Genomic DNA, 23,706 nt, shown 5'->3' on the forward strand with positions numbered 1-23,706 from the left:
AGAAGAACAGATTTTCTTTCCACAAAGCGCTTTTCTAATCACTGATAGAAGCGAAACGATAGTCTGAGCATTGCGTGGATATTTCTCTTGAGTATTGCTACTTTCGGCGACGGCCAGCGCATTCTAATCCATTGTTTTTAATAGTTGGAGAAAATTTAAAAGACTTCGTTGATCGATTGATACCAAAATCTTGAAAATCAGTAGTTTTTGTGAAGGTCTCAAATTTGAATATGCAGAATTACCTCCGTATCTTCGCAAAGGACGTAATCCTACGTCAAAAATAAGCCCCCTAGAATTTTTCGTTAGTTACGCCAATGGATATACAAATAACATTTATCAAACAGTATTGTTTTGAAATCAATTTCCAGGATGTTATGTCCTTCCTTACCATATTCATGGGTAGGACAATGCTTTGACTGTTCCACCCAGGAATATCCATGCGTAGAACATGTCCCACGTGTCCTACGCACTCCCGGCGCTAAAGTTGCTAAGTTGAAGAACCGGCCTTTGATCCTCAACTTGCGCATTCTTTCATTGATCGACCACCACTTGATAAGGCGTCTTTGTATATCGTCCATCGCTATGAAAGCTGTTATCAATGTTACATGATGTCCTCATGATATTTCAGTTGAAAATATTGAAATTATAGTCTGATCTTTTATTTCTTATATCAATCATGTCCAGGGAACAGCAGGGACTTCGTTCAAGGGCTTGACGATCCCTCCCTAGGCCTTCTGCGAGTTGTGGCGCCTGCCTAGGATGTGACAGTGGGCCCTGTTAAACCTCTATAAAGAGCTGCATGAATCCGCAAGTAGGCTCCGCCAAAGCGACCGTGTGCCGCTCAAAGCGCACAAGCCCAAGTCCTGGTGTTAGGTGGGACGCTAAACAGCCCTGACACGACGGCCCTCCGACGAGACAGGAGGTTTGCGCAGGCCCAATAAGCCGCCTTTAAAAACAACTATTACGAACGACATAGAAGATAATACGACTCGATACAATCGGCAACGACCTAGGCGACGAATAAAGGATCACGATTGGAAGCTTGGAACATGGAACTGCAAGTCGCTAGGCTTCGCAGGTTGCGACAGGATAATCTACGATGAATTACATCCCCGCAACTTCAATGTCGTAGCGCTGCAGGAAATCTGCTGGACAGGACAGAAAGTGTGGAAAAGCAGGCATCGAGCGGCCACCTTCTACCAAAGCTGTGGCACCACCAACGAGCTGGGAACCGGCTTCATAGTGCTGTGAAAGGTGCGCCAACGCGTGATTGGGTGGCAGCCAATCAACGCAAGGATGTGCAAGCTGAGGATAAAAGGCCGTTTCTTCAACTAAAGCATCATCAACGTGCACTGCCCACACGAAGGAAGATCCGACGACGAGAAAGAAGCGTTCTATGCGCAGCTGGAGCAGACATACGATGGATGCCCACGGCGGGATGTCAAAATCGTCATCGGTGACATGAACGCCCAGGTAGGAAGGGAGGAAATGTATAGACCGGTCATCGGACCGGATAGTCTGCATACCGTATCGAACGACAACGACCAACGATGCATAAACTTTGCAGCCTTTCGCGGAATGGTAGTCCGTAGCACTTTTCCCCCCCCGCAAGAATATCCATAAGGCCACATGGAAATAACCTAATCAAGTACGGAAAACCAAATCGACCACTTTCTAATCGACCATGAATTCTTCTCCGACATCACGAACGTTCGCACTTACCGCAGTGCGAATATTGAATCCGACCACTACCTCGTTGGAGTATGTCTGTGCTCAAAACTCTCGATGATGATAAACACGCGTCGGAGTCGTCCGCCGCGGCTAAACATTGGGCGGCTACAAGACGGTAGACTAGCCAAAGACTACGCGAAGTGGAAGTGGCACTCCCAACGGAAGAGCAGCTAGGCACAGCATCTCTTGAAGATGGCTGGAGAGATATTCGATCCGCCATTGGAAGCACCGCAACCGCTGTACTAGGCACGGTGGCACCGAATCAGAGGAACGACTGGTATGCCGGAGAATGTGAGCAGTTAGTTGTGGAGAAGAATGCAGCATGGGCGAGATTGCTGCAACACCGCACGAGGGCACGATACAAACGGCGCGGAACAGACAAAACTCGATTTTCCGGAGGAAAAAGCGCCAGCAGGAAGATCGAGACCGTGAAGAGACGAAGGAACTGTACCGCGCTAATAACGCACGAAAGTTCTATGAGAAGTTGAACCGTTCACGTAAGGGCCACGTGCCACAGCCCGATATGTGTAAGGACATAAACGGGAACTGCTTGGCTAGAGCGCTGCACTGGGTAATTACCAGGGTTTGGGAGGATGAGGTTCTGCCGCAGGAGTTGATGGAAGGTATCGTGTGTCCCATCTACAAAAAGGGCAATAAGCTGGATTGTAGAAACTTGTGTTTGAATCACATTGCTGAACGCCGCATACAAGGTACTCTCCCAAATTTTATGCCACCGATTAACACCAATCGCAAGAGATTCCGTAGGGCAGTACCAGTCGAGATTTATAGGTGAACGCTCTACCACAGATCAGGTGTTCACCGTACGTCAGGTATTGCAGAAATACCGCGAATACAACGTGCCCATACATTTTCTATTTATCGACTTCAAAGCCGCATATGATAAAAGCTATTCCAGCTAATGCACGAAAACGGATTTCAGGATAAACTGATACGGTTGATCAAGGCGACGATGGATCGGGTGATGTGCGTAGTTCGAGTTTCAGGGGCATTCTCGAGTCCCTTCGAAACGCGCACAGGGTTACTTCAAGGTGATGGTCTTTTGTGTCTGCTTTTTAACATCACTCTGGAGGGAGTAATACGAAGGGCAGGGATTGACACGAGTGGTACGATTTTCACGATGTCCGTCCAGTTATTTGGTTTCGCCGACGACATTGATATCATGGCACGTAACTTTGAGAGCACGTAACTACATCAGACTGAAAAGCGAAGCTAAACGGATTGGACTCGTTATCAACACGTCGAAGACGAAGTACATGATTGGAAGAGGCTCAAGAGAGGACAATGTAAGCCACCCACCACGAGTTTGTATTGGTGATGATGATGATGATGATACTACCATCTATTGTAGCAAGGCACCTGCCGATAGCACTGGCCATATCTGACAAACGATTTGATCATGACTATACTACTGTTTGTATTTCATCAGACTCCTGTATGAAGGGCCAAAAATGGGTGTGGTGGTTCCATAAGCAGAGACACTTATGCGAATCCACGGGATGAATAGAGAATCTCCTTCCAGAAGAAAGTTCGTACATACAATATTATAATCTAGCCTTCGTTTCCCAGATTGACCCAATAGATGGGGAGAAGAGCCCGCCCTTTATCCACGAGATGTTAACAATAGGAAGTTGGCGATTCCACTCTTCCTATCCAAATCGCTTCAATCGGGTGCCCTGATGGTTTTTTTATGGTATATAATCATATAGTTTCAATATAGGTAATTTGGTAAATATATAAAATGGAATTCTCTCACCAAGTTTCAATTCCATGTCCTTTCTTCAACGCCAGCTAGTTTTAGATTTATGCCTTCAGAGATAGAAAACCAATTGCTCTTCAAAAGATGTTCTGGTTTAGATCGGGAAATATACTTCATTCTGGTGCAAAGATCGAGAAATAGACTTCTTGATTTCTGAAAAGATGAAATAAAAATACGGATGGCAGTATCATGAATAATGACATAATTGGTTTGATTGATATGAATATGCATTCTGAATGTTTTGCCTTTATCGTACAACGACCTTTTTTTGTATTGGTGGTGACAAAATCGAGGTGGTGGAAGAATTTTTGTACTTGGCCTCACTGATGACCTCCGATTAAGAATACCAGCAGAGAAATTCGGAGATGCATCATGGCAGGAAATCGTACGCACTTTGGACTCCGCAAGACGCTTCGATCGAATAGAGTTCGCCGTCGTACCAAACTGACTATCTACAAAACCCTTATTAGATCGGTAGTCCTGTACGGGCACGAGACCTGGACTATGCTCGTGGAGGACCAACGCGCATTGGGAGTTTTTGAAAGGAAAGTGCTGCTTACCATTTATGGTGGGGTGCAGATGGCGGACGGTACGTGGAGGAGGCAAATGAACCAAGAGTTGCATCAGCTGTTGGCAGAACCATCCATCGTTCACACCGTGAAAATCGGAAGACTTCGGTGGGCCGGACATGTAGCCAGAATGTCGGACAGTAATCCGGTGAAAATGGTTCTCGATAACGATCCGACGGGAACAAGAAGCGAGGTGCACAGCGGGTAAGGTGGATCGATCAGGTGGAGGACGATTTGCGGACCCTCCGCAGAATGCGTGGTTGGTGACGTGCAGCCATGGACTGAGCTGAATGGAGAAGACTTCTATGTATTGCACAGGGCAATCCGGCCGAAGTCTGGTAAAGAATAATGTGCAAGCATGGTTATTGAATGAGCAAAGTATTGAATAATTTTTATATGAGCATCAAAAAGGTACACATACATTGCGACGAAACTCTTTTCAACGACAACGACGACTTCTTGAGTGATATTTTACAGGTATTGATATGATGCCCATAGTGTTCAATAAGCAATGACATTGACATTGAACTAGATATAATTAATATCAGATTTAAAGTAGGAAATTGGCGATACAGATTTTCTACGAAAAATCAGGATGACTATTTTGATGGTTATGATGGTCCCAGATCCACTACCGCGCAAATCATAACTGCCCCTCCTGCCGCTCCTCTACAGTGCAGCGGTAAATCAAACGCAGAAAAACGGCACGGGACAATTCTCGCTTAACTTTTCAAAAGGACCTAAGTAACATTTTGTTTCATGATTTAATTTGAATATTGCAATCAACATACCAATATCAAAGCTTTTGAATGCAGTACTCAAATTAATTCGTGAAAAAAATGTTCTTAGGTCCTTTTGAAAAGTTAAGCGAGAATTAATCTGTAACGGCACTTAATAATAATATTTCATTGAGATTGAAGTGTTGATAGTAGGTAAGTGCGGCATATCACCCTGATTTTTTTGCGGTATTTGTACCGATTGCAAGGGATAGATGCCACATCGGTATAATTTTCACTAAAAACATAAATTGCTTGCAAACATAATGGTTTTAAGGTCACTCCTGACGGAATCAATTTTCAAAGTACTCGCGTTTTCAAGGTCTCACCAATCGATACGGAAGCAACGCACAACTGTCATTTTTATCTTTTCACGCATGCTGCGACGCAGCAAATCTGAAAACATAAAAATGACAGTTGTGCGTTGCTTCCGTATCGAATGGTGTGCCCTTGAAAACGCGAGTACTTTGAAAATTGGATTCCGTCAGGAGTGACCTTAAGAGGCTTCAAATAATGAAATAAACATGTGAATTTGTAAGAATTTTCCCAAAATGGTAAAAAAAATCTTTATTAAAAAGAGCGTTAGAAATTTTACGGCCTGTGACGCATAAAAAAAAACCATCATATTACGTTTCTGACTAATAACAATGAGCAATTACTACTTACATTTTTGTTTTCGCTACAAAAGACACCCTATCACATATATTTGCGTCAATAAATCAAGTCTTTTCTACCAGACATCTTACCCTGATTTACCCTATACAACAAATCTTCCAAACAAATTTTAATATAATATGTCTAGAAAACTCTGAACAAAAATAGGTCAAAACCTGTTAAAACCGTTATTTTCCCCATTTCGTTTTGGAACAAACATAAATATGAACAATTCTAACGATCACTGTGTTCAAATCTATCAAATATTAGCATCACGTATATGGATTTACTGTGCAACGGTATGCAAATTGAATACCACGTGCTCCTACAATTTCTCCAGTGACATCTTCATACAACCACAACTGGGATAGGTCACAATTTGTGATAACAAATTTTGTGCGGGCAAAAATATTGGCTTGGGTCCTTGCAGTTTCCACATTTCTACCGAAGCCAAGCTGTGTGCCATTATTGTCAGAAAAGCACACAAGAGTAACCGACAAGCGAATCCCTCACGTCCGGGGCTCCCAAATGAGTCATGTGTTCACATGTGGATCACATTGCGGGCTGACTGTACCGCACGACGACGAAGAGCTTAACCGACACTGAGAAGGAAACAAAGTTTCTATTGATTGATTTTTCTTGAATCAATTGAAAGTGGAATACTAAAACGGGCACGTTCTTACGACTGGAACTAGGGATTTTTGTCATGTGAAATGATAAATAATTTAAATGCAAGTATTGGTCGAATGATTAGAGTGGGGAGTGAGTCGTATCCCAATAGAAAGTTTTACTCACAAAAAATCGTGGGTAGTAGCTGAAAAATAAAATTAATTGTCGGCCTATTCAAGCTTTAATAACCAGCTACTGAGACTTTCTCGATCTGATGTAATTAAGACGGCTAGTTTAATTGGCCTAACCTTCCGTCCCACGTAATGGACCTTTTTCATGAGATAAGCTCTTGACTGTCACTCGTTACATAAATTGTGAATGCCTTCCGGTAGCTTTTCCTAGCTGAATTAAACATTTGATTTCACGATAAACCTAAAATTTCGAAAAGCCTTTTCATCTCTTGTCAATCCGATTAACCAAGTCCATCTTTTCCAGCGGGGGAAGATCAATCGTCGGTACGTGAGAAAATCTGCTTTCTTCAAGACGATTTCGGGATCCGGTCGACTAGGTTTTTCAATCACACTTTTATCGCTCCCATCGAATTCAAAGAACGAACCGACCCGCCTTCGTTTTGCCCCATGTGATATGATGGAAATAGTGGTGGGACGAGTAAATACCCCCAAACGTCTTTATTGAGCAGGGCTGTCCCAACCGAAAGATGGGACGTTGAGTAAACAGTTATGATAGCCTGCCAAAGCTGCCAGCAGTGCCGTTGAAGGACCGACCCACCGCAACTAACCGACCGGTGTGAAGCACACCCAAATGAGGCACATTCCATGCGACGCACGGACCGACAAATATTTATTTTGATTTAAGTAGCAATTCATAAACGTCCATTCCACCCAAGTAAAAGTTCTCAGTGTGGTAGGTTTCCTTCTGTAGCTGGAATTTATTGGGAGAAGAAGTGGCAGATGAGGACGATGAAGATTATTGCGATGCTCAACATCTTGGTCGTTGTTCTCATCGCTACAGGATTGATTGTGAAATGTTTTATTAAGTAAGAAAGAAATCTATAAAAAAGAAGTTGACAAGAACTCAAATACAGGACACCAGTGAGCAACAAAATATCTTCTAAAATATGCCTCATACTATGAATCAACTTCATGTTATCGAAGTACAATATTAAAAGTTGTTACGAATTGATTTTGAATTAAGTCTTTGGATTAAGACTTTGGTTAAAATTAAACAGACAGTATTAGACAATACATTCTGAATTGAGATTTTCAGCTAATTTATCGTAATACTTTATTAATCTACACCATCTACAAACAACCGAAAGAGATGATTATAACGATTACGGCCGAGAACGACGATGATGATGATGATGGTGCCATCTCACCCTGATGGAAGTCCATCCCTTGTAACGAGCTAAGATTTCGAGAGTCTATCTCACAGCAACACCCTGCGCCGCGCGATCAATTTCCCTTCTAAGATTACCGGCTCTTGGTCATGATGAAGTCCTAATTTCCCGCTGGGGAAAAGTGAAGTGCTTGAGCGGTAATGAAATTGCGCTTAGCTTTCAGCAGCCAGCCTCCGCTCGGCCCACTCGATAACGAAAAGCGCGTCTCGTGGTCATTATACCCGGATCCTTTCTCCTTCCTGCCGGGTGGAGTGGGTGGATGGGACGAATGCTGGGTGCATCGAGCGAGGTAAATTAATTATTCAAAGCGTTGTTTTCCGGGAGGTTGGACCACATTTTCTTCTGGCAAAGTCTTATCTTTCGGCAGTCGCACCGCATGAGCGGTTTCGTCGGTTCTTTTGAGGTATGTTTGGCAGGATTTGGCGGAATGGATGGGTGCTAATGTAGTTCTGATTTGCTATTTAATTCGCCTAAATGAGGGGTTTCAATTATCGTTATTTATCCAGCCACTTAGTCGGGAATAAAAAGGTTGTTTGAAAGAATGATCTTAAGGGAAATTTGCTTTTTCGATGGTAAATTGAAAATAAGAAAGATTTTGCTTCGATGATTGTATGATTGTTGTGTTAGTCATTGTAATGTCAAGTTAATTTGAGATTTATCTCACGCCAAGTCAAATTCAGTTGACTTCTGCTACTCGGCAGCTGCGAAGCACTATGCGTCAAGAAAGTTTTAATTAGCAAGTTTTTATAATTAATTGTACCTGCATAAGCTGTGAATCGCTATTCAGGAAAAGTTTCCTAATGACGCGAGACGTAAGATTAATTTTCTCACTCATTAGTCTGTCATTTGATAAAGTGTCTAACTGTGTGTGAGTAAACTTTCAAAGGGTAACAATAATGGTGTGAAAGATCATTGACAACCAGGTGAGAAGTTCAATTACTTCTTCTTCTTGATAGTTTAATAGCGTCTTTATCTTTCGATGTATTTTTGAGAATTATGTATCAATTGAGTCGGAAACTCTTCTCCAATTTACCAGTTGGAGGTAGCAGCGGCATCAGTAGCATCAGTGGCGGTCAAGGATAGTGGAGCAGTGAATCATTGGCGGGTGGGCCGGCCGCAGGCAGCCAGGGTTTGAAGCTGTTATGATAATGAATTGATTCGAGGGGCTATTATAGGTATAACACCCCATGATAAATTTCTTTTAGAAAGTCCAAATTGCAGGGGCACCGGTTCTTATGTTGCATTTCAACTTGTTTTACACAGTTGTGTGAATAAATATGGTCCCAATAAATGTTATCATTCGAAGAGGTTTTTGACTCTCTTTTAACTTTGTTCGTTATTATTGAGAACGATTTCCGCAAACCCTGGCGGCAGCACTCAAGTGAAATTTTTCGCATCGGTGGCATCTGTAGAACCTAATGGTCTGGAGGCAGCTCTTAAGTCAGATTTGTCTCGCAAAATCATTGAGGGATTGCTGATAGTGATTGGAAACATTATTCAAAATGAATCGTTTTTTCAGAACCATAATTATATTCGAAAGAAGATAAGAGGAATATTTCCAAAGTTCAACCGCTAGTGACTAGCAAATTCATGGCATCCAGTGAAAATTCCTGGCAAGATTCTGAGTTTGTCTAGTGCTATTAGTGATTTAAAATGCGTATCATTGAGAAGAGTAGCGATAGAAAGTTGATCCGATACGAACATTCTTCAATGTACAAAATATAATTGCTAGGCGTCGGTAGCGGAATCATGGCGTCAGTGTCGGTCCGAGCTGCACCTGATTTTTCTACACAATACCAAAAACAATCGATCGGCAATCTTTTAGTCTGATTAAAATTGCATTTGTCGCAAATAATGGCAAACTGTGGTGTAATTAATAAGGGTATGCGATAAGACATTTTTTACTAACGAAACGAAAGGAAACATTTAAAATGTCTATGTCCATTCGAAACGAGACGAAACGAAAGATTTACTTCCGAGACTTCGAAACGATACGAAATCCTGGTCCATTTAAATCGGAATTTTACGAAACGAAATTTTTTTTTCCGCGGAATTTTTATTGAATTGATTTTAAATTATGTACGCAATTCTGATGCCATTTTTTAAAGTCAAATAACTGCTTTGCGATCAATAGAGTTATAGTAACAGAAAAAGCAGTCTGTGATAAATCGCCGCTTTCCCGTTTATATAACATTGGCGAAAAGGCAATACCCCAGCATCTGTGCCGCTTTCAAAGGAATTCATCGTGGAGTGTGCACCCGAATCAAATATAAATAAAAACTTTCAGCAAGAAATGACTCTCGAACAACATTTGAAAGCTACAAAGGTGACTAGTGTTTTTCATTCGACTTGAGTCGTTTTTCAGTGTGCTATCGAGTTGCCGTAATGCCAAAACATGTCGTTATTCTTGTACCTACTCGAGCATACTCGAACGATGAGTCGTTTTCGAGATCGAATCGAAAGCCGTAATGCCAGACATGTTCGACTCGATAGAATTACGTTCGAATCGAGATGCGCAATGCTACCCCTGGTTAGTGGTCTAAATATTGTACCCAAATCGGAAAGTATATAGATTATAGACACTGTAGGTTCTATAGACGAGCTGAAGCGAAGACGAGGCTAGCCAAACGAACTCTCAACTAGTGTAGCCAAACGAGCATGACGTCACGATTGCAATCCAAGCAATGGAACGTGTGACGTTAAATTCGCGTGGTATACTTCTCCCTTCTCACTTCTTACATCTCCAAATCTTTATCTCATTTTTTCACTTTTTACATCGCACTTCTCACTATTCACTTCTCGCCTCTCACTACTCACTTCTCGATTCTCACTTCTCCCTTCTCAACTCTTTGCTTCTTACTTCTCACATCACACATCACACACCTCACTTCTCCCTTATAACTTCTCTCTCGTCGCTTCTCACTTCTCACATCTCACAAATTGCTTTTTATTTCTCACTCTTCACTTCTCATATCTCACTTTTCACAACTCACTTCTCTTCATTCACTTCTCGACTTTCACTTATCACTTCTCGTTTCTCACTTCTTGCTTATCACATCTTACATCTCATTTCTCGTATCAAATGTCTCACTTCTCACTTCTAAATCTAACTTCTCACTTGTAGCTTCTCATTTCTCGGCTTTCACTTATCACTTCTCGTTTCTCACTTCTCACTTTTCACATCACATCTTTATCTCATTTCTCACTTCTCACCTCTTACTTCGCACTTCTCGCTCCTCAATTCTCACTTCTTACTTCTCACTTCTTGCTTCTCCCTTCTCACTCCCCACTTCTATCTTCTAACTTCACCCTTCTTGCCTTCCTTTCTCACATCTTACTACTTTTCATTTCTTGCTCCTCACTTCTCCCATCTCACTTCTCACAACCAAGTTCTCTCCATTCAATTCTGGCTTCTTACTTCTCACTTCTCGCTTCTCACTTCTTACATCTCACTTCTCATTTATCGCTTCCCACCCATTTCTCGTCTCTCACTTATCACTTCTCGGCTCTCACTAACCACTTGTCGTTTCTCACTTCTCGCTTCTCACATCTTAAATCTCACTTCTCGTATCGAGTTTCTCACTTCTAAATCTCACTTCCTTAACACTTCTCGTTTCTAACTTCTCATTTTTCAAATCTCACATATTTATCTCATTTCTCACTTCTCACTATTCAATTTTCGCCTCTCACTCCTGACTTCCTGTTTCTCACTTTTCACTTCTCACTTCTCGCTTTCTGCTTCTTACTTATTACTTCTCGCTTCAAACTTCTCACTTCTAATTTCTCATTTCTACCTTCTCACTTCTCCCTTTCTGTTTCTCACTTCTGACATCTCACATCTTTCATAATACTTCTCACTTCTCTTTTCTCATTTCTGATTTCTCACATCTCACTTCTCACTATTTACTTCTCACTTTTCAGTTAAAAAAAATCTTTTTCCACTGCTCACCTTTTGCTTCTACTACTCGCATATCATTCCTTACTCCACACTTCCCAAATCTCACTTTCACTTCTCGCTACCGTTTTCTTACTTCTCATTTCTCCCTTCCTACTTCTCACTTCTCACTTCGCACATCTCACTTCTCATCCATTTTTTACTTTTTCCTTCTCGCTTCTCATTTTTCGCTTCTCGGTTCACACCACTCGTTTCTTACTTCTCAGTTCTTATCTCTCACTATTCACTTCTTACTCCTCACTTCTCATTTGACACTACTTACTTCACACTTCTCATTTTTCACCTAGTACTTCCTACTTCTCTCTTCTCGCTTCTCACTATTTCCAACTTAAATCTCACTTTTATTATTTATTATCAGACTAAGGCCGGAGTGGCCTGTGCTGCACATAAAAGTCTTCTCCATTCAGCTCGGTCCATGGCTGCACTTCGCCAACCACGCAGTCTGCGGATCGTTCCGCCTTCTTGTTCCCGTCGGATCGTTGTCGAGAACCATTTTCACCGGATTACTGTTCGACATTCTGGCTACGTGCCCGGCCCACCGCAGTCTTCCGATTTTCGCGGTGTGAACGATGGATGGTTCTCCCAACAGCTGATGCAACTCGTGGTTCATTCGCCTCCTCCACGTACCGTCCGCCATCTGCACCCCACCATAGATGGTACGCAACACTTTCCTTTCGAAAACTCCCAATGCGCGTTGGTCCTCCACGAGCATCGTCCAGGTCTCGTGTCCGTAGAGATATACCGGTCTTATAAGCGTTTTGTAGATAGTCAGTTTGGTACGGCGGCGAACTCTATTCGATCGGAGCGTCTTACGGAGTCCAAAGTACGTACGATTGCCAGCCACTATGCGCCTCCGAATTTCTCTGCTGGTATCGTTATCGGCGGTCACCAGTGAGCCCAAGTACACGAATTCTTCAACCACCTCGATTTCGTCACCACCGATAGAAACTCGTGGTGGGTGGCTTACATTGACGTCTCTTGAGCTTCTTCCTATCATGTACTTCGTCTTCGACGTATTGATGACTAGTCCAATCCGTTTAGCTTCGCTTTTCAGTCTGATGTAGGCTTCCTCCATCCTCTCAAAGTTACGTGCCATGATATCAATGTCGTCGGCGAAACCAAATAACTGGACGGACTTCGTGAAACTCGTACCACTCGTGTCAATCCCTGCCATTCGTATTACTCCCTCCAAAGCGATGTTGAATAGCAGACACGAAAAACCTTGCCGTAACCCTCTGCACGTTTCGAAGCGACTCGAGAATGCCCATGAAACTCGAACTACGCACATCACCCGATCCATCGTCGCCTTGATCAACCGTATCAGTTTATCCGGAAATCCGTTTTCGTGCATTAGCTGCCATAGCTGGTCCCGATCGATTGTATCATATGCGGCTTTGAAGTCGATAAATAGATGATGTGTGGGCACGTTGTATTCGCGGCATTTCTGCAATACCTGACGTATGGCGAACACCTGGGGTGACATTGTGCATCTCGAATCGAATCACTCGATTCGTAAGTTTTTGGATTCGTTTCGAAAAAATTGCGGCATTATGTATTTCGTTCGACTTCATTCAGTCGCAGTACAAGATTTCGAATAGTGCTGTACTAGTTCAATCGAGTATGTTCTGTCAAACGAAATGTAAACAGAGAGAATAAGAGATAGCTGTCTCCGTGTTTAGTATGCCGCCCGCTGGAGAGACAACCTTCAGCGCATGGCGAATGTGAGTAAACAGAGAGAACAAGAGTAATTTCATCTGCGTGTAGCATGTTGCCTGTTGGAAAGGCATCCTTCAGGGTGTTCAGCACTTAACTCCGCGGTTCGTGGGTTTAGAAGACGCAATCCGACACGTATTATCTAAGCTCCGGCACAGTTTCTTTCGCGCTATACTTCCAACCATTTAGCACATCTTGCCAATACACTTTAGTGTCCTTTCTTCAACGATATACAAACCACTTCGATTTCAATAAGTACTCTCTACGTTTATTATAATTGAAACCAATTTATTCTGTCACGAGCAAATCTAGAACAGATCATCTATTTGCATGAGCGATCGAATGGCTACTGAGGGTCCGGCTGTTTATCTTTACGCTATGTACTGGCTATCGTTTCGTGTTGTAAATGTGTGTTGTGTACTATCTAATTTATTTTAAATATCATCCGTACTATAGCTTAGTGTCTGTTACAGGGCTGTTTAGTGTTGTATGTATGTGCATGCTTTGTATAACAGTTTAAGTTTTAGTCTATTTATTTCTATTTTTATATTTAAATTAATTAACTTTTCATTTTAGTGTTTAAATCTATTGCATCGATAATCTTACTACATTCAAAGTTAAACATTGCCGGCCCCCTTGAACTAGCTTCAACTTAACTATAAAACAATTAATTATGTATGTATTCCAACTATACATTCATGATTGATGCAAACTCCGTTTCATCTCCGTTGATCAGTACCGTCGATCGGCAAGGGTCTTCACCGTCACAACACGCACGATTCCGTCTGTACCAGGATGTAAACAGATGATTCGAGCTAATGGCCAGCACAGAGGTGGCAAGTTGTCTTCTCGTAATACAACGATGCTTCCAATACGAAGGGGATCTATCGGCGAGTTCTTCGATGTCATCTGCAGCTGTGTGAGATACTGCTTGCTCCATCGTTGCCAATAGCGTTGGAACATTTGCTGGATTCGCTGGTAGTGGTCAAGGCGGTTTGTGGGAATTTCTAATAAATTGGGCTCTGGGAGGGCTTTCATTGTTGAGCCTATTAGGAAGTGCGCGGGGGTTAGAGCTTCGAATTCCGTAGGATCGTCTGATAGTGGAGAAAGAGGACGAGAATTCAGGATGGCGGAGATCTGCACCAAAAGTGTGATGAACTCGTCGTGACTCAGCTGCTGGAGGCCTATCTCTTTTTTCAAGGCGGTTTTCACGGATTTCACGGCTGCCTCCCATAATCCTCCGAAGTTAGGAGCTCGTGGTGGGATAAACATCCAAGCGATCCCTTGTTGGGCAAGTTCATTACGAATAACCGAGAGGCTGAGTTGATTTTTCAACAGTTCATGGAGTGCTTTGATTTCATTATTCGCTCCAGAAAAGTTTGTAGCGTTGTCTGAATGTATTTCGGACGGTATGCCTCGGTATCCGATAAATCTTCGTAGAACCGAAAGGAAGCCAGCCGTAGATAAGTCGCTAGCCATCTCGAGGTGCATCGCTTTCGTAGAGAAACAGACAAAAACCGCTATATAAACTTTCAGGGCCGCTGCGTTACGTCTAGATGGTTTCAAATAAAACGGCCCACAATAATCCACACCGGTTATTAGAAATGGTCGTCCTGGGCGTACGCGTCCGGCTGGTAGCTGACCTGTTGGCTGCTCAATAGGTGTCGGGTTAGTGCGGAAACAACGAATACATTTACGAAGCACGGTGTTGACGACACGCTTTCCATGTATCGGCCAGAATTCTTGTCGTATCTCGGATAGGGTGCTGTACAATCAAATGTGTAAACGGATGATGACTCGGTAAAACAGCTGGATGCTTGACAGCGTACTCTTCGTTCGAGAAATGTAGCCGGCCTCCTACTCGGATGATTCCCTGATTATCAAGAAACGGAGACAGTCTCTTCAGGTGAGATTTGCGATCGACACATTTCCGCTCCTGTAACGCCTTCAGTTCGACCGAAAATCGTTCAGCTTGTGCAATTCGGGTTAGTGTTATTTTAGCTGAATATATTTCTTCATGGGAAAGGGCGAGTGTATCCTTCCTATCGTCCCGGTTGCGACAGTTGTACGCAAAGCGACGACAATATGCAACAATCCGCAGAAGCGTAGACAACGATGAGTGCAATCTGAACATTTCGTTGGGTGGATCTTCTACAACAACGGTATGAACAACTTTTCGAACTTCCAACTGTTCGTCAGGAGGGCCTTCGTGCTCAGTCCGTTTAGGCCATTCATCTTCATTGTTGCTCAGCCATGGTGGTCCTCGTTTCCACAAATTGCTGCACAGAAAATCGTTTATTGTCATCCCCCGGGACACCAAATCAGCCGGGTTTTCCTTTCCTGATATGTGACGCCAGGAGTGTGCGAAAGTAGCAGTTTGTATCATCGATACTCTATTAGCTACAAAAGTTTGCCACGAATTTGGAGGTGCTCGTAGCCAGTGTAGCACAATCGTACTGTCAGACCAGAAAACCGTACGAACATTTCCCATCGATAAAGCCTTTGTTACTTTAGAGTGCAAGGCAGCGGCTTCTTTGGCGGCGGATAGCTCAAGTCGCGGTAACGTCAAGCGTTTGAGCGGGGCGACGCGCGACTTCGATGCAAGCAGCTCAATCCTTACATTTCCAGCTTCATCCAGCGTCCGCACGTACATGCAAGCTCCGTATGCCAAGGTAGACGCATCAGAAAAGCAATGAAATTGAATATCCACCCATTTTGAAGCGAAAACGAACCGACTTATTTCTAGTTCGGAGATATTATTCATCTGAGAGTGGAATTCCTTCCATTTGCGCTCAATGTGAACTGGAACAGACGTATCCCAATCAGTTTTCAGTAGGGCGAGCTCTTGCATCAACATTTTGGCAACCACAATCACGGGAGATATTAACCCAAGGGGATCAAAAAGTTTAGCGACAGCTGACAGAATACTTCTCCTTGTCCACGATTGTTCACTTAGGGTGACATCGTAATAGAATCGTAATTGATCTGTTCCTGGCTCCCAGGTGATTCCCAAAGTTTTCACCTTCTCATCGGGGCTTATTTGGAAAGTAATTGACAAACTCGTTCCCAGTTGGTCGGCCGGAATATCGGCCAAAACTTCAGGACGATTGGAACACCATTTGCGTAGTGCAAATCCTCCCTTTTTCATCAAGGTATCGAGTTCAGTTTGCAGTGCGATGGCCTCTTCCACGTTGGATTTTATTTTTATTTATTTATCATCAGACTAAGGCCGGAGTGGCCTGTGCTGCACATAAAAGACTTCTCCATTCAGCTCGGTTCAAGGCTGCACTTCGCCAACCACGCAGTCTGCGGAGGGTCCGCAAGTCGTCCTCCACCTGATCGATCCACCTTGCCCGCTGTGCACCTCGCCTTCTTGTTCCCGTCGGATCGTTGTCGAGAACCATTTTCACCGGATTACTGTCCGACATTCTGGCTACGTGCCCGGCCCACCGCAGTCTTCCGATTTTTGCGGTGTGAACGATGGATGGTTCTCCCAACAGCTGATGCAACTCGTGGTTCATTCGCCTCCTCCACGTACCGTCCGCCATCTGCACCCACCATAGATGGTACGCAACACTTTCCTTTCGAAAACTCCCAGTGCGCGTTGGTCCTCCACGAGCATCGTCCAGGTCTCGTGTCCGTAGAGAACTACCGGTCTTATAAGCGTTTTGTAGATAGTCAGTTTGGTACGGCGGCGAACTCTATTCGATCGGAGCGTCTTGCGGAGTCCAAAGTACGTACGATTTCCAGCCACTATGCGTCTCCGAATTTCTCTGCTGGTATCGTTATCGGCGGTCACCAGTGAGCCCAAGTACACGAATTCTTCAACCACCTCGATTTCGTCACCACCGATAGAAACTCGTGGTGGGTGGCTCACATTGACCTCTCTTGAGCCTCTTCCTATCATGTACTTCGTCTTCGACGTGTTGATGACTAGTCCAATCCGTTTAGCTTCGCTTTTCAGTCTGATGTAGGCTTCCTCCATCCTCTCAAAGTTACGTGCCATGATATCAATGTCGTCGGCGAAGCCAAATAACTGGACGGACTTCGTGAAAATCGTACCACTCGTGTCAATCCCTGCCCTTCGTATTACTCCCTCCAAAGCGATGTTGAATAGCAGACACGAAAGACCATCACCTTGCCGTAACCCTCTACGGGTTTCGAAGGGACTCGAGAATGCCCCTGAAACTCGAACTACGCACATCACCCGATCCATCGTCGCCTTGATCAACCGTATCAGTTTATCCGGAAATCCGTTTTCGTGCATTAGCTGCCATAGCTGGTCCCGATCGATTGTATCATATGCGGCTTTGAAGTCGATAAATAGATGATGTGTGGGCACGTTGTATTCGCGGCATTTCTGCAATACCTGACGTATGGCGAACACCTGGTCTGTGGTAGAGCGTTCACCCATAAATCCCGCCTGGTACTGCCCCACGAACTCTCTTGCAATTGGTGTTAGTCGACGGCATAAAATTTGGGAGAGTACCTTGTAGGCGGCGTTCAGCAATGTGATTGCGCGGTAGTTGCTACAATCCAGCTTATCGCCCTTTTGTAGATGGGACACACGACACCTTCCATCCACTCCTGCGGCAGAACCTCATCCTCCCAAACCTTGGTAATCACCCAGTGCAGCGCTCTAGCCAGTGCTTCACCACCGTGTTTAAACAGCTCTCCTGGTAGTTGGTCAACTCCAGGGGCTTTTCACCTCCCATAAATTATTTCTCATTTCTCACTTATCACTTCTCACATCTCGCATATTATTTCTCACTTCTCACATATCACTTATCAGTTCTCACTGGTCACCTCTCACATCCCACTTCTCACTATTCACTTCTCGCTTCTCACTTCTTACTTCTCACTTCTTACTTCTCACTTTCTCACTTCTCGCTTCTCACTTCACACTTCTCGCTTCTTGCTTCTTACTTCTCCCTTCTTGCTATTCACTTCTCACATCTCACATATAACACCTTTTTTTCATTTCTCACTTCTCATTCGGTCTAACGGCTGTGGCCAAATGACCTTCGGCCTTCGCTCTAATGACCCAACATCGTACCTCCATTAAATACTGTGTTTTCCATTGAAAAAGACTTAGAATATTTTTTTGAAAACCGTGTGAAATTTGAAATCCGCGTAAAAAACGACTTGCAAAAATCGATAAAAAATCAACTTTTTACAATTTTCACGTGATTTCTGACTTTTGATTGAGATTGAGACTTTTTCGAAAAATCGCGTAAAAAATTAAAACCGCGTAAAAAAACTGCGTAAGTCCCAAAAACCGCGTAAAAAAAGTCGCGTAAAATGAAACCCACGTCAAAAAACCGCTTAAAAAGCAACCCCAGTGTACTAATATAAACAGCTTTTCAGCTTATTACTCACGTAGACTATGCTATAACCAATTCAGATTTCAGTAACTTAATGTAACTTGGAAGATAATGCGAAAAACGTGACTTCTACAAACTAGTCATAAACTTTGTGACATCTCTTTTATCTTTCCTGTTACATTTGTCAACTGCGTTGACCTGTCAGCTTTGTGTCATCTATCATATAGTATTTCGTAGAGACCCAATCAGTATCAGAAAAGCACAATCATCGCAAGGAGAATTATTCTAGAGCATATACATGCCCAGCTCTCATACATTCTTCGATTTGTAAATTGGAAACACAGCGTGCACTTTACTGTGACTGATTCATACTCTGTGCTAGCGTGATTTCTGGGATCCCCATTAATTATCAGCCGTTCAATGAACAAACGATATTGCACTCAGTTACAAATAATACTTTCACCAAAAGAGTCTCTCATTAAGAATATAACTCATACTTTGAACAAATTGGATTGGCAGTGTCCTAACTATCCGTGGTATAAAAATGCAAAAAATATACATATGTTGCCTATTGATTGCTTACCTCCACATGAGCTTATCGGCTGAACCCAAATATCACGTTGCCACTTATGCGGTATGACTAACTCCAAAACTGTGTAACGTCCTATGCTCATAAATCCTCATTAATACCTCATTGCGCAGAGCAACTGGTTCGAATCGGCAGAGTACTGTCATCGAATGGGCCGGCGCTTGGCAATCGTCGATTCCGAAAGGAAGCATTCAGCGGTCGTTGCAGCAGCGAAGAAAACGCAACTTTGGTCATCAGGGAACTTTGGCGTCTGGCTAGGTGCCACTGATCTTGCTCGGAGAAACAATTTCGTGTGGCACAGCACCGGAGAGCGGGTGGAATTTGCCAAATGGAGATTCGCCGAGCCAAGTGGGGGCAACGAACATTGCTTGGTGCTGCAGTACTGGCCGTGGTTGGGATTTTTCTGGTCGTGGAACGATGCCTCGTGTGATAAGAAGTTGTATGCAATTTGTGAGGCTGATCCAACTGTGGAATGTATTCAAGCATTGTGATTGGGAAGTAATAACGTGTTTGGAGCGCTTTGTACTGAATGATGGTTAAAATAAATGGAATTTTATCTACTGTGTTGGGAGTTTTTTGATTGCATGGTGACGAAGACAATATTACCTTATTCAGGTATTTTATTGAAAAAAAAAAATCTCGATAAAGTAGGCAAATAAGATTAGATTAGGTACCTAGCGTAGTATAAATAGTGTAAGTTGCGATTGTTTTCTTCAAGTCGAGTCAAGTACAAGACACTGAAGACGACCACACAGTTGTGGTCGAAATACGTATCTGCAAAGATAACGAAAATTAACTAGTGGAATTAAATGGACAGTACTTAATTCGTCTTAGACCATAACAATATTTTGTTCACATACTTGCTCATGCTCCAAGTATGTGAACAAAATATTATTATGGTGTTTACCGACAAGACAAAAAAGGACTGTTTAAAAATAAATGTTTGAAAGTGTTTCTTGATTGCCACGAGCATTCAAATCAATTTCGATTATACGAGACAAGGCAGGGCAGTCTCGCTAATAAAGACATAAAAAAATCGATGGTAAACATTTTATTTCGCTTATATATACTCATTCATAAACACTTCGAATTTACGTAAAAATTGGTCAGCTGTTTACATCATACAACTGTTTTGTGTAGAACGCAAGAGAATCCCCGGCGGCTTCTGTTTTCAGAAGCGCTTGACCTCTGATAGGAAGGAACCGGTTCAAGTAGATGATGTGAATCCCACCGAAACAAACACCAGATAATCGATTCAGTCTGTTTCTCACTGTCGCCGCAATAACTGCAATCATTTGATCACTCTTCAGATCGGTTGCTTTTGAGTAGGAAGATTAAATTTATTCAATATGTTCAGAACAATCACACGCGATTTGAGAATCGTTGTTTTGATGATTACAATTTATCAAGCGATTCACATTTCTGCCCAATCCAAATACCATATCGCACCGTACGATGTAAGTGCCAAATGGAGCGAGTTTAGATCAGTCAAATTGCAAACCTGAACAATTCAATTTCAGAGCAATTGGTTTGAGGCCTCCGAGTACTGCCATCGAATGGGCATGCGACTTGCCATAGTAGATTCGGAGGAAAAACAAACCGCCATCGTTAAGGAAGCCAAGGCGGCCGAGTTACACGGGTCCGGATTTTTCGGTGTTTGGCTTGGTGCTACCGATCTGGCTAGGTCGAAAAGTTTTATCTGGCACAGCACCGGAGCGCGGCTGCGTTACGCAAACTGGGGCGAAGGTGAGCCCAGCGGAGGCAACGAACATTGCGTGGTTCTGTACTATTGGCCAGCGCAGGGTTTCAACTGGACGTGGAATGATGCGCCCTGCAGTACGGAGCTGTATGCCATTTGCGAAAACATTGAGAAGACGTCGTGTATTCAACAATTCTAGATGAAATAGTGCGTGATTGTGATGATAGTTCAATAAATGATGTTCCTATATGCGGTGCATTGTTCTCAACGTTAAGTTCTCGAGTTATTTGAATGATTCTAATTAGCGTTGCAGTGTTAACCACCACAATTAAAGTACAACTGGAATATTGCTGACTGCTGCTTTGCGATCGTGTTGAAACTGGGGTATCTCCAGAGGGATAACACACATTGGCTGACACGGTATTGCCATTTCCTTGCGGTTGTTAGTGGGTGATACACTTTTCTCACAATTTTGAAACGTTTGGCGTAAAAAAGAAATTTTGCATGTTAAATGTCAAGTTATGCCGAAAATATGTGTAAATCGATTGATTTTTTGAATCATTTGAAATTTCTAACCAATATTTGTGGGAATTGTTGAGATGCGTCACCATCTTGAAACCTATAGGATTTTAAAACCATAAATTCGAAAAAAAATTGCTGTTTGACAATCAATCAAAATTGAAAAAGTTTTTGATGGTAAGGGCAGTATAGATTTAAAAAGTGTATTTAATGAAAAAATACTAAAATGTGGTTGGTTTCTCGAATAGTTGAATAGATTATTGATTAATGATACCCATTCTAGGTGTTTCATAATGGTGGGGGAGGTGTACATGAAAGAGCAAAACAAGCCGGTCTTTGTACGTTTGTTTGGCCTAGTCGTGTTGTAACCGAAACTTATGCGACATTATTTCCTCATTACCGGAGGTGGTACGCTAAGTTGTACGAAGATGAGATGTTTGTTCAGAGACTACACAACAACCATAATCGGGATGTGTTCATTGTTCAGAGAACCGAACCGGTTTATAAAATATGGAAAGGTGGTTTGACACCACATGTTTGATTATGGTGCTGTTTGTGAACAATGTAACTTTATGCTACTTTCGTGATTCGTGAATGTTCCTATGTTTGGCTCATCGAGTGTAGTGGCGTAAATAGCTCCTCCATCTATTTTCTCTATTTCGAGCTTCTATTCAAAAATCAGCTCAAAATCTCGGATCAGCTTTCTTTTGTATAAAGTGATTGTATTGAAAATAACCGATTTGTTTTCATTTATTGGGTTCTGCCGACATCGACGACAGTCACTCAATCATTTACCGCTGAATTGCTGCAGACGCCATCACTGTGAGCACATACATTTTTTGCAGCAACCACCCGCCGACTGGAGCCGACACCGATGCCAACGAATTTTCTGCAGTCATCATAAGATTTTGCTTTGTAGTGGACGGCAATTCCTTTTAATTTAATTTTCTTTTTTTCCAATCACTAGCAACAGCAAAACAAAATTTTGCGAGAAAATTTGACCTTAGCATCAGATTTAAATACAGCAAGGAAGATTTGTTTCCTCTGTGTAAAACAATGGTCCTAAAAAGGACCGATTAACTTTCAATAAAATAACGCGTGATCAATATCAACTGACGATAACTACACGATGATTTACCGCTGAATCACTTCAGATGCCACCGAGGCAAATGCATTTTTTGGCATCAGTCATGCCGCCATCGCCGCTGACAGCTCTTAGAGAACAAAGCTCCTCGCGTTGGCTAATCAGAATTGGTATCATCAGATGGATATGGAAAGTGCGTGGAGACGCGTAGTACATTGTAGCTTAGTTCCACTAAGGTGTTTTGCCTCGCCAAAATGTTAGATGTTTCATCAAAATGTGGAAAATTTCAATTTTTCCTACCTTGTTATCGTTATTTTGAAACTTTCTTCGCCTCACCTACATAATTTCAAGTCTCGTTTAGTTACGAACATCTCAAACACGGTAAATATGAGGGAATACCCAAAAGGCGTTTTGCATCGAGGGGGCGTTTTGCATCGAGGCTACATAAATTTTGCCTAAACTTTGTAGCCTCGCGCGGAGCACTGTTCTTCCCGCAAGAATATCCACAGAGAGATCACCTAACCAAGAAACGGAAAACCAAATCGACCACGTTCTAATCAATCCGATCACTACTCTCGTTGCAATGTGCCTGCGGTCAATGTTCTTGACGGTGTACAACAGAATCTATGACAAAAGGTCGAAGGACAAAAGGTCGAAGGACAAAAGGTCGAAGGACAAAAGGTCGAAGGACAAAAGGTCGAAGGACAAAAGGTCGAATGGACAAAAGGTCAAAGGACAAAAGGTCGAATGGACAAAAGGTCGAAGGGACAGAAGGTCGACGGGACAAAAGGTCGAATGGACAAAAGGTCGACGGGACAAAATGTCGAAAGGACAAAAGGTCGAAATTACAAAATTGATTAAAATTGAAAAGCCATAGTATTGAAAACAATACAAAGGAAAAGTATGATGTAAGTACCATCAGCTGGGGTGACACTTGGCAAAATAAGGGTCAGGTTGGCCCATGTTTTCAAAAAATTCAGCACAAGGAAAATGTAATATAAGATACCTTTTTGAGCGATTCAGATAGCCGACTGTTCGTGAGAACGATGGCCCAATCTTGACTTGAACCTACAACTTCTAATATCTACACAAAACTCTACCACCAATATGTGCAATATGCATAAGCACATTCATTCATTTATTTAGTTTACATCTAAACAGAAACCACTGAATCAACAATTTGACGCCACAATACACGAGTTAATAATTCGAGAACACGGATTTCTTTTTAAAAAATCTTAAACGTCTAACTACCTTCACTGTTCACAACCAACTGATTTATTATCC

The 23,706-nt window shown here is 42.7% G+C and overlaps 4 protein-coding genes across 4 annotated transcripts; 2 read left to right on the plus strand and 2 right to left on the minus strand.

Moving 5' to 3' along the window:
• Positions 1-13,936: 13,936 nt before the first annotated feature.
• On the minus strand, positions 13,937-14,683 carry LOC134222914 (uncharacterized). The gene has a single exon (XM_062702058.1). The coding sequence runs from the start codon at positions 14,681-14,683 to the stop codon at positions 13,937-13,939; it is 747 nt and encodes a 248-aa protein (XP_062558042.1).
• A 214-nt stretch (positions 14,684-14,897) lies between these two features.
• LOC134222915 (uncharacterized) lies at positions 14,898-16,352 on the minus strand. The gene has a single exon (XM_062702059.1). It carries the CDS (start codon positions 16,350-16,352, stop codon positions 14,898-14,900), a length of 1,455 nt encoding a protein of 484 aa, XP_062558043.1.
• A 2,606-nt stretch (positions 16,353-18,958) lies between these two features.
• Positions 18,959-19,677, plus strand: LOC134223726 (C-type lectin domain family 6 member A-like). The gene is made up of 2 exons (XM_062702914.1): positions 18,959-19,162; positions 19,231-19,677. Exons 1-2 carry the CDS (start codon positions 19,073-19,075, stop codon positions 19,606-19,608), a joined length of 468 nt encoding a protein of 155 aa, XP_062558898.1. The 5' UTR covers positions 18,959-19,072; the 3' UTR covers positions 19,609-19,677.
• A 682-nt stretch (positions 19,678-20,359) lies between these two features.
• On the plus strand, positions 20,360-21,090 carry LOC134223728 (perlucin-like protein). Its single transcript, XM_062702916.1, has 2 exons — positions 20,360-20,574; positions 20,638-21,090. Exons 1-2 carry the CDS (start codon positions 20,467-20,469, stop codon positions 21,013-21,015), a joined length of 486 nt encoding a protein of 161 aa, XP_062558900.1. The 5' UTR covers positions 20,360-20,466; the 3' UTR covers positions 21,016-21,090.
• Positions 21,091-23,706: the final 2,616 nt, after the last annotated feature.

The sequence above is a fragment of the Armigeres subalbatus genome, chromosome 3 (genome assembly GCF_024139115.2).
Source record: "Armigeres subalbatus isolate Guangzhou_Male chromosome 3, GZ_Asu_2, whole genome shotgun sequence".
In the NCBI taxonomy this organism is placed as follows: Eukaryota; Metazoa; Arthropoda; class Insecta; order Diptera; family Culicidae; genus Armigeres; species Armigeres subalbatus.

Bases quoted from the DNA above. Each gene is read 5' to 3' on its own strand.
- LOC134222914 (XM_062702058.1), bottom strand. From the start codon at position 14,683: ATGGCTAGCGACTTATCTACGGCTGGCTTCCTTTCGGTTCTACGAAGA.
- LOC134222915 (XM_062702059.1), bottom strand. From the start codon at position 16,352: ATGAAAAAGGGAGGATTTGCACTACGCAAATGGTGTTCCAATCGTCCT.
- LOC134223726 (XM_062702914.1), top strand. From the start codon at position 19,073: ATGCAAAAAATATACATATGTTGCCTATTGATTGCTTACCTCCACATG. The intron at 19,163-19,230 runs GTATGACTAACT...CTCATTGCGCAG, and splicing joins ATCACGTTGCCACTTATGCG to AGCAACTGGTTCGAATCGGC.
- LOC134223728 (XM_062702916.1), top strand. From the start codon at position 20,467: ATGTTCAGAACAATCACACGCGATTTGAGAATCGTTGTTTTGATGATT. The intron at 20,575-20,637 runs GTAAGTGCCAAA...ATTCAATTTCAG, and splicing joins ACCATATCGCACCGTACGAT to AGCAATTGGTTTGAGGCCTC.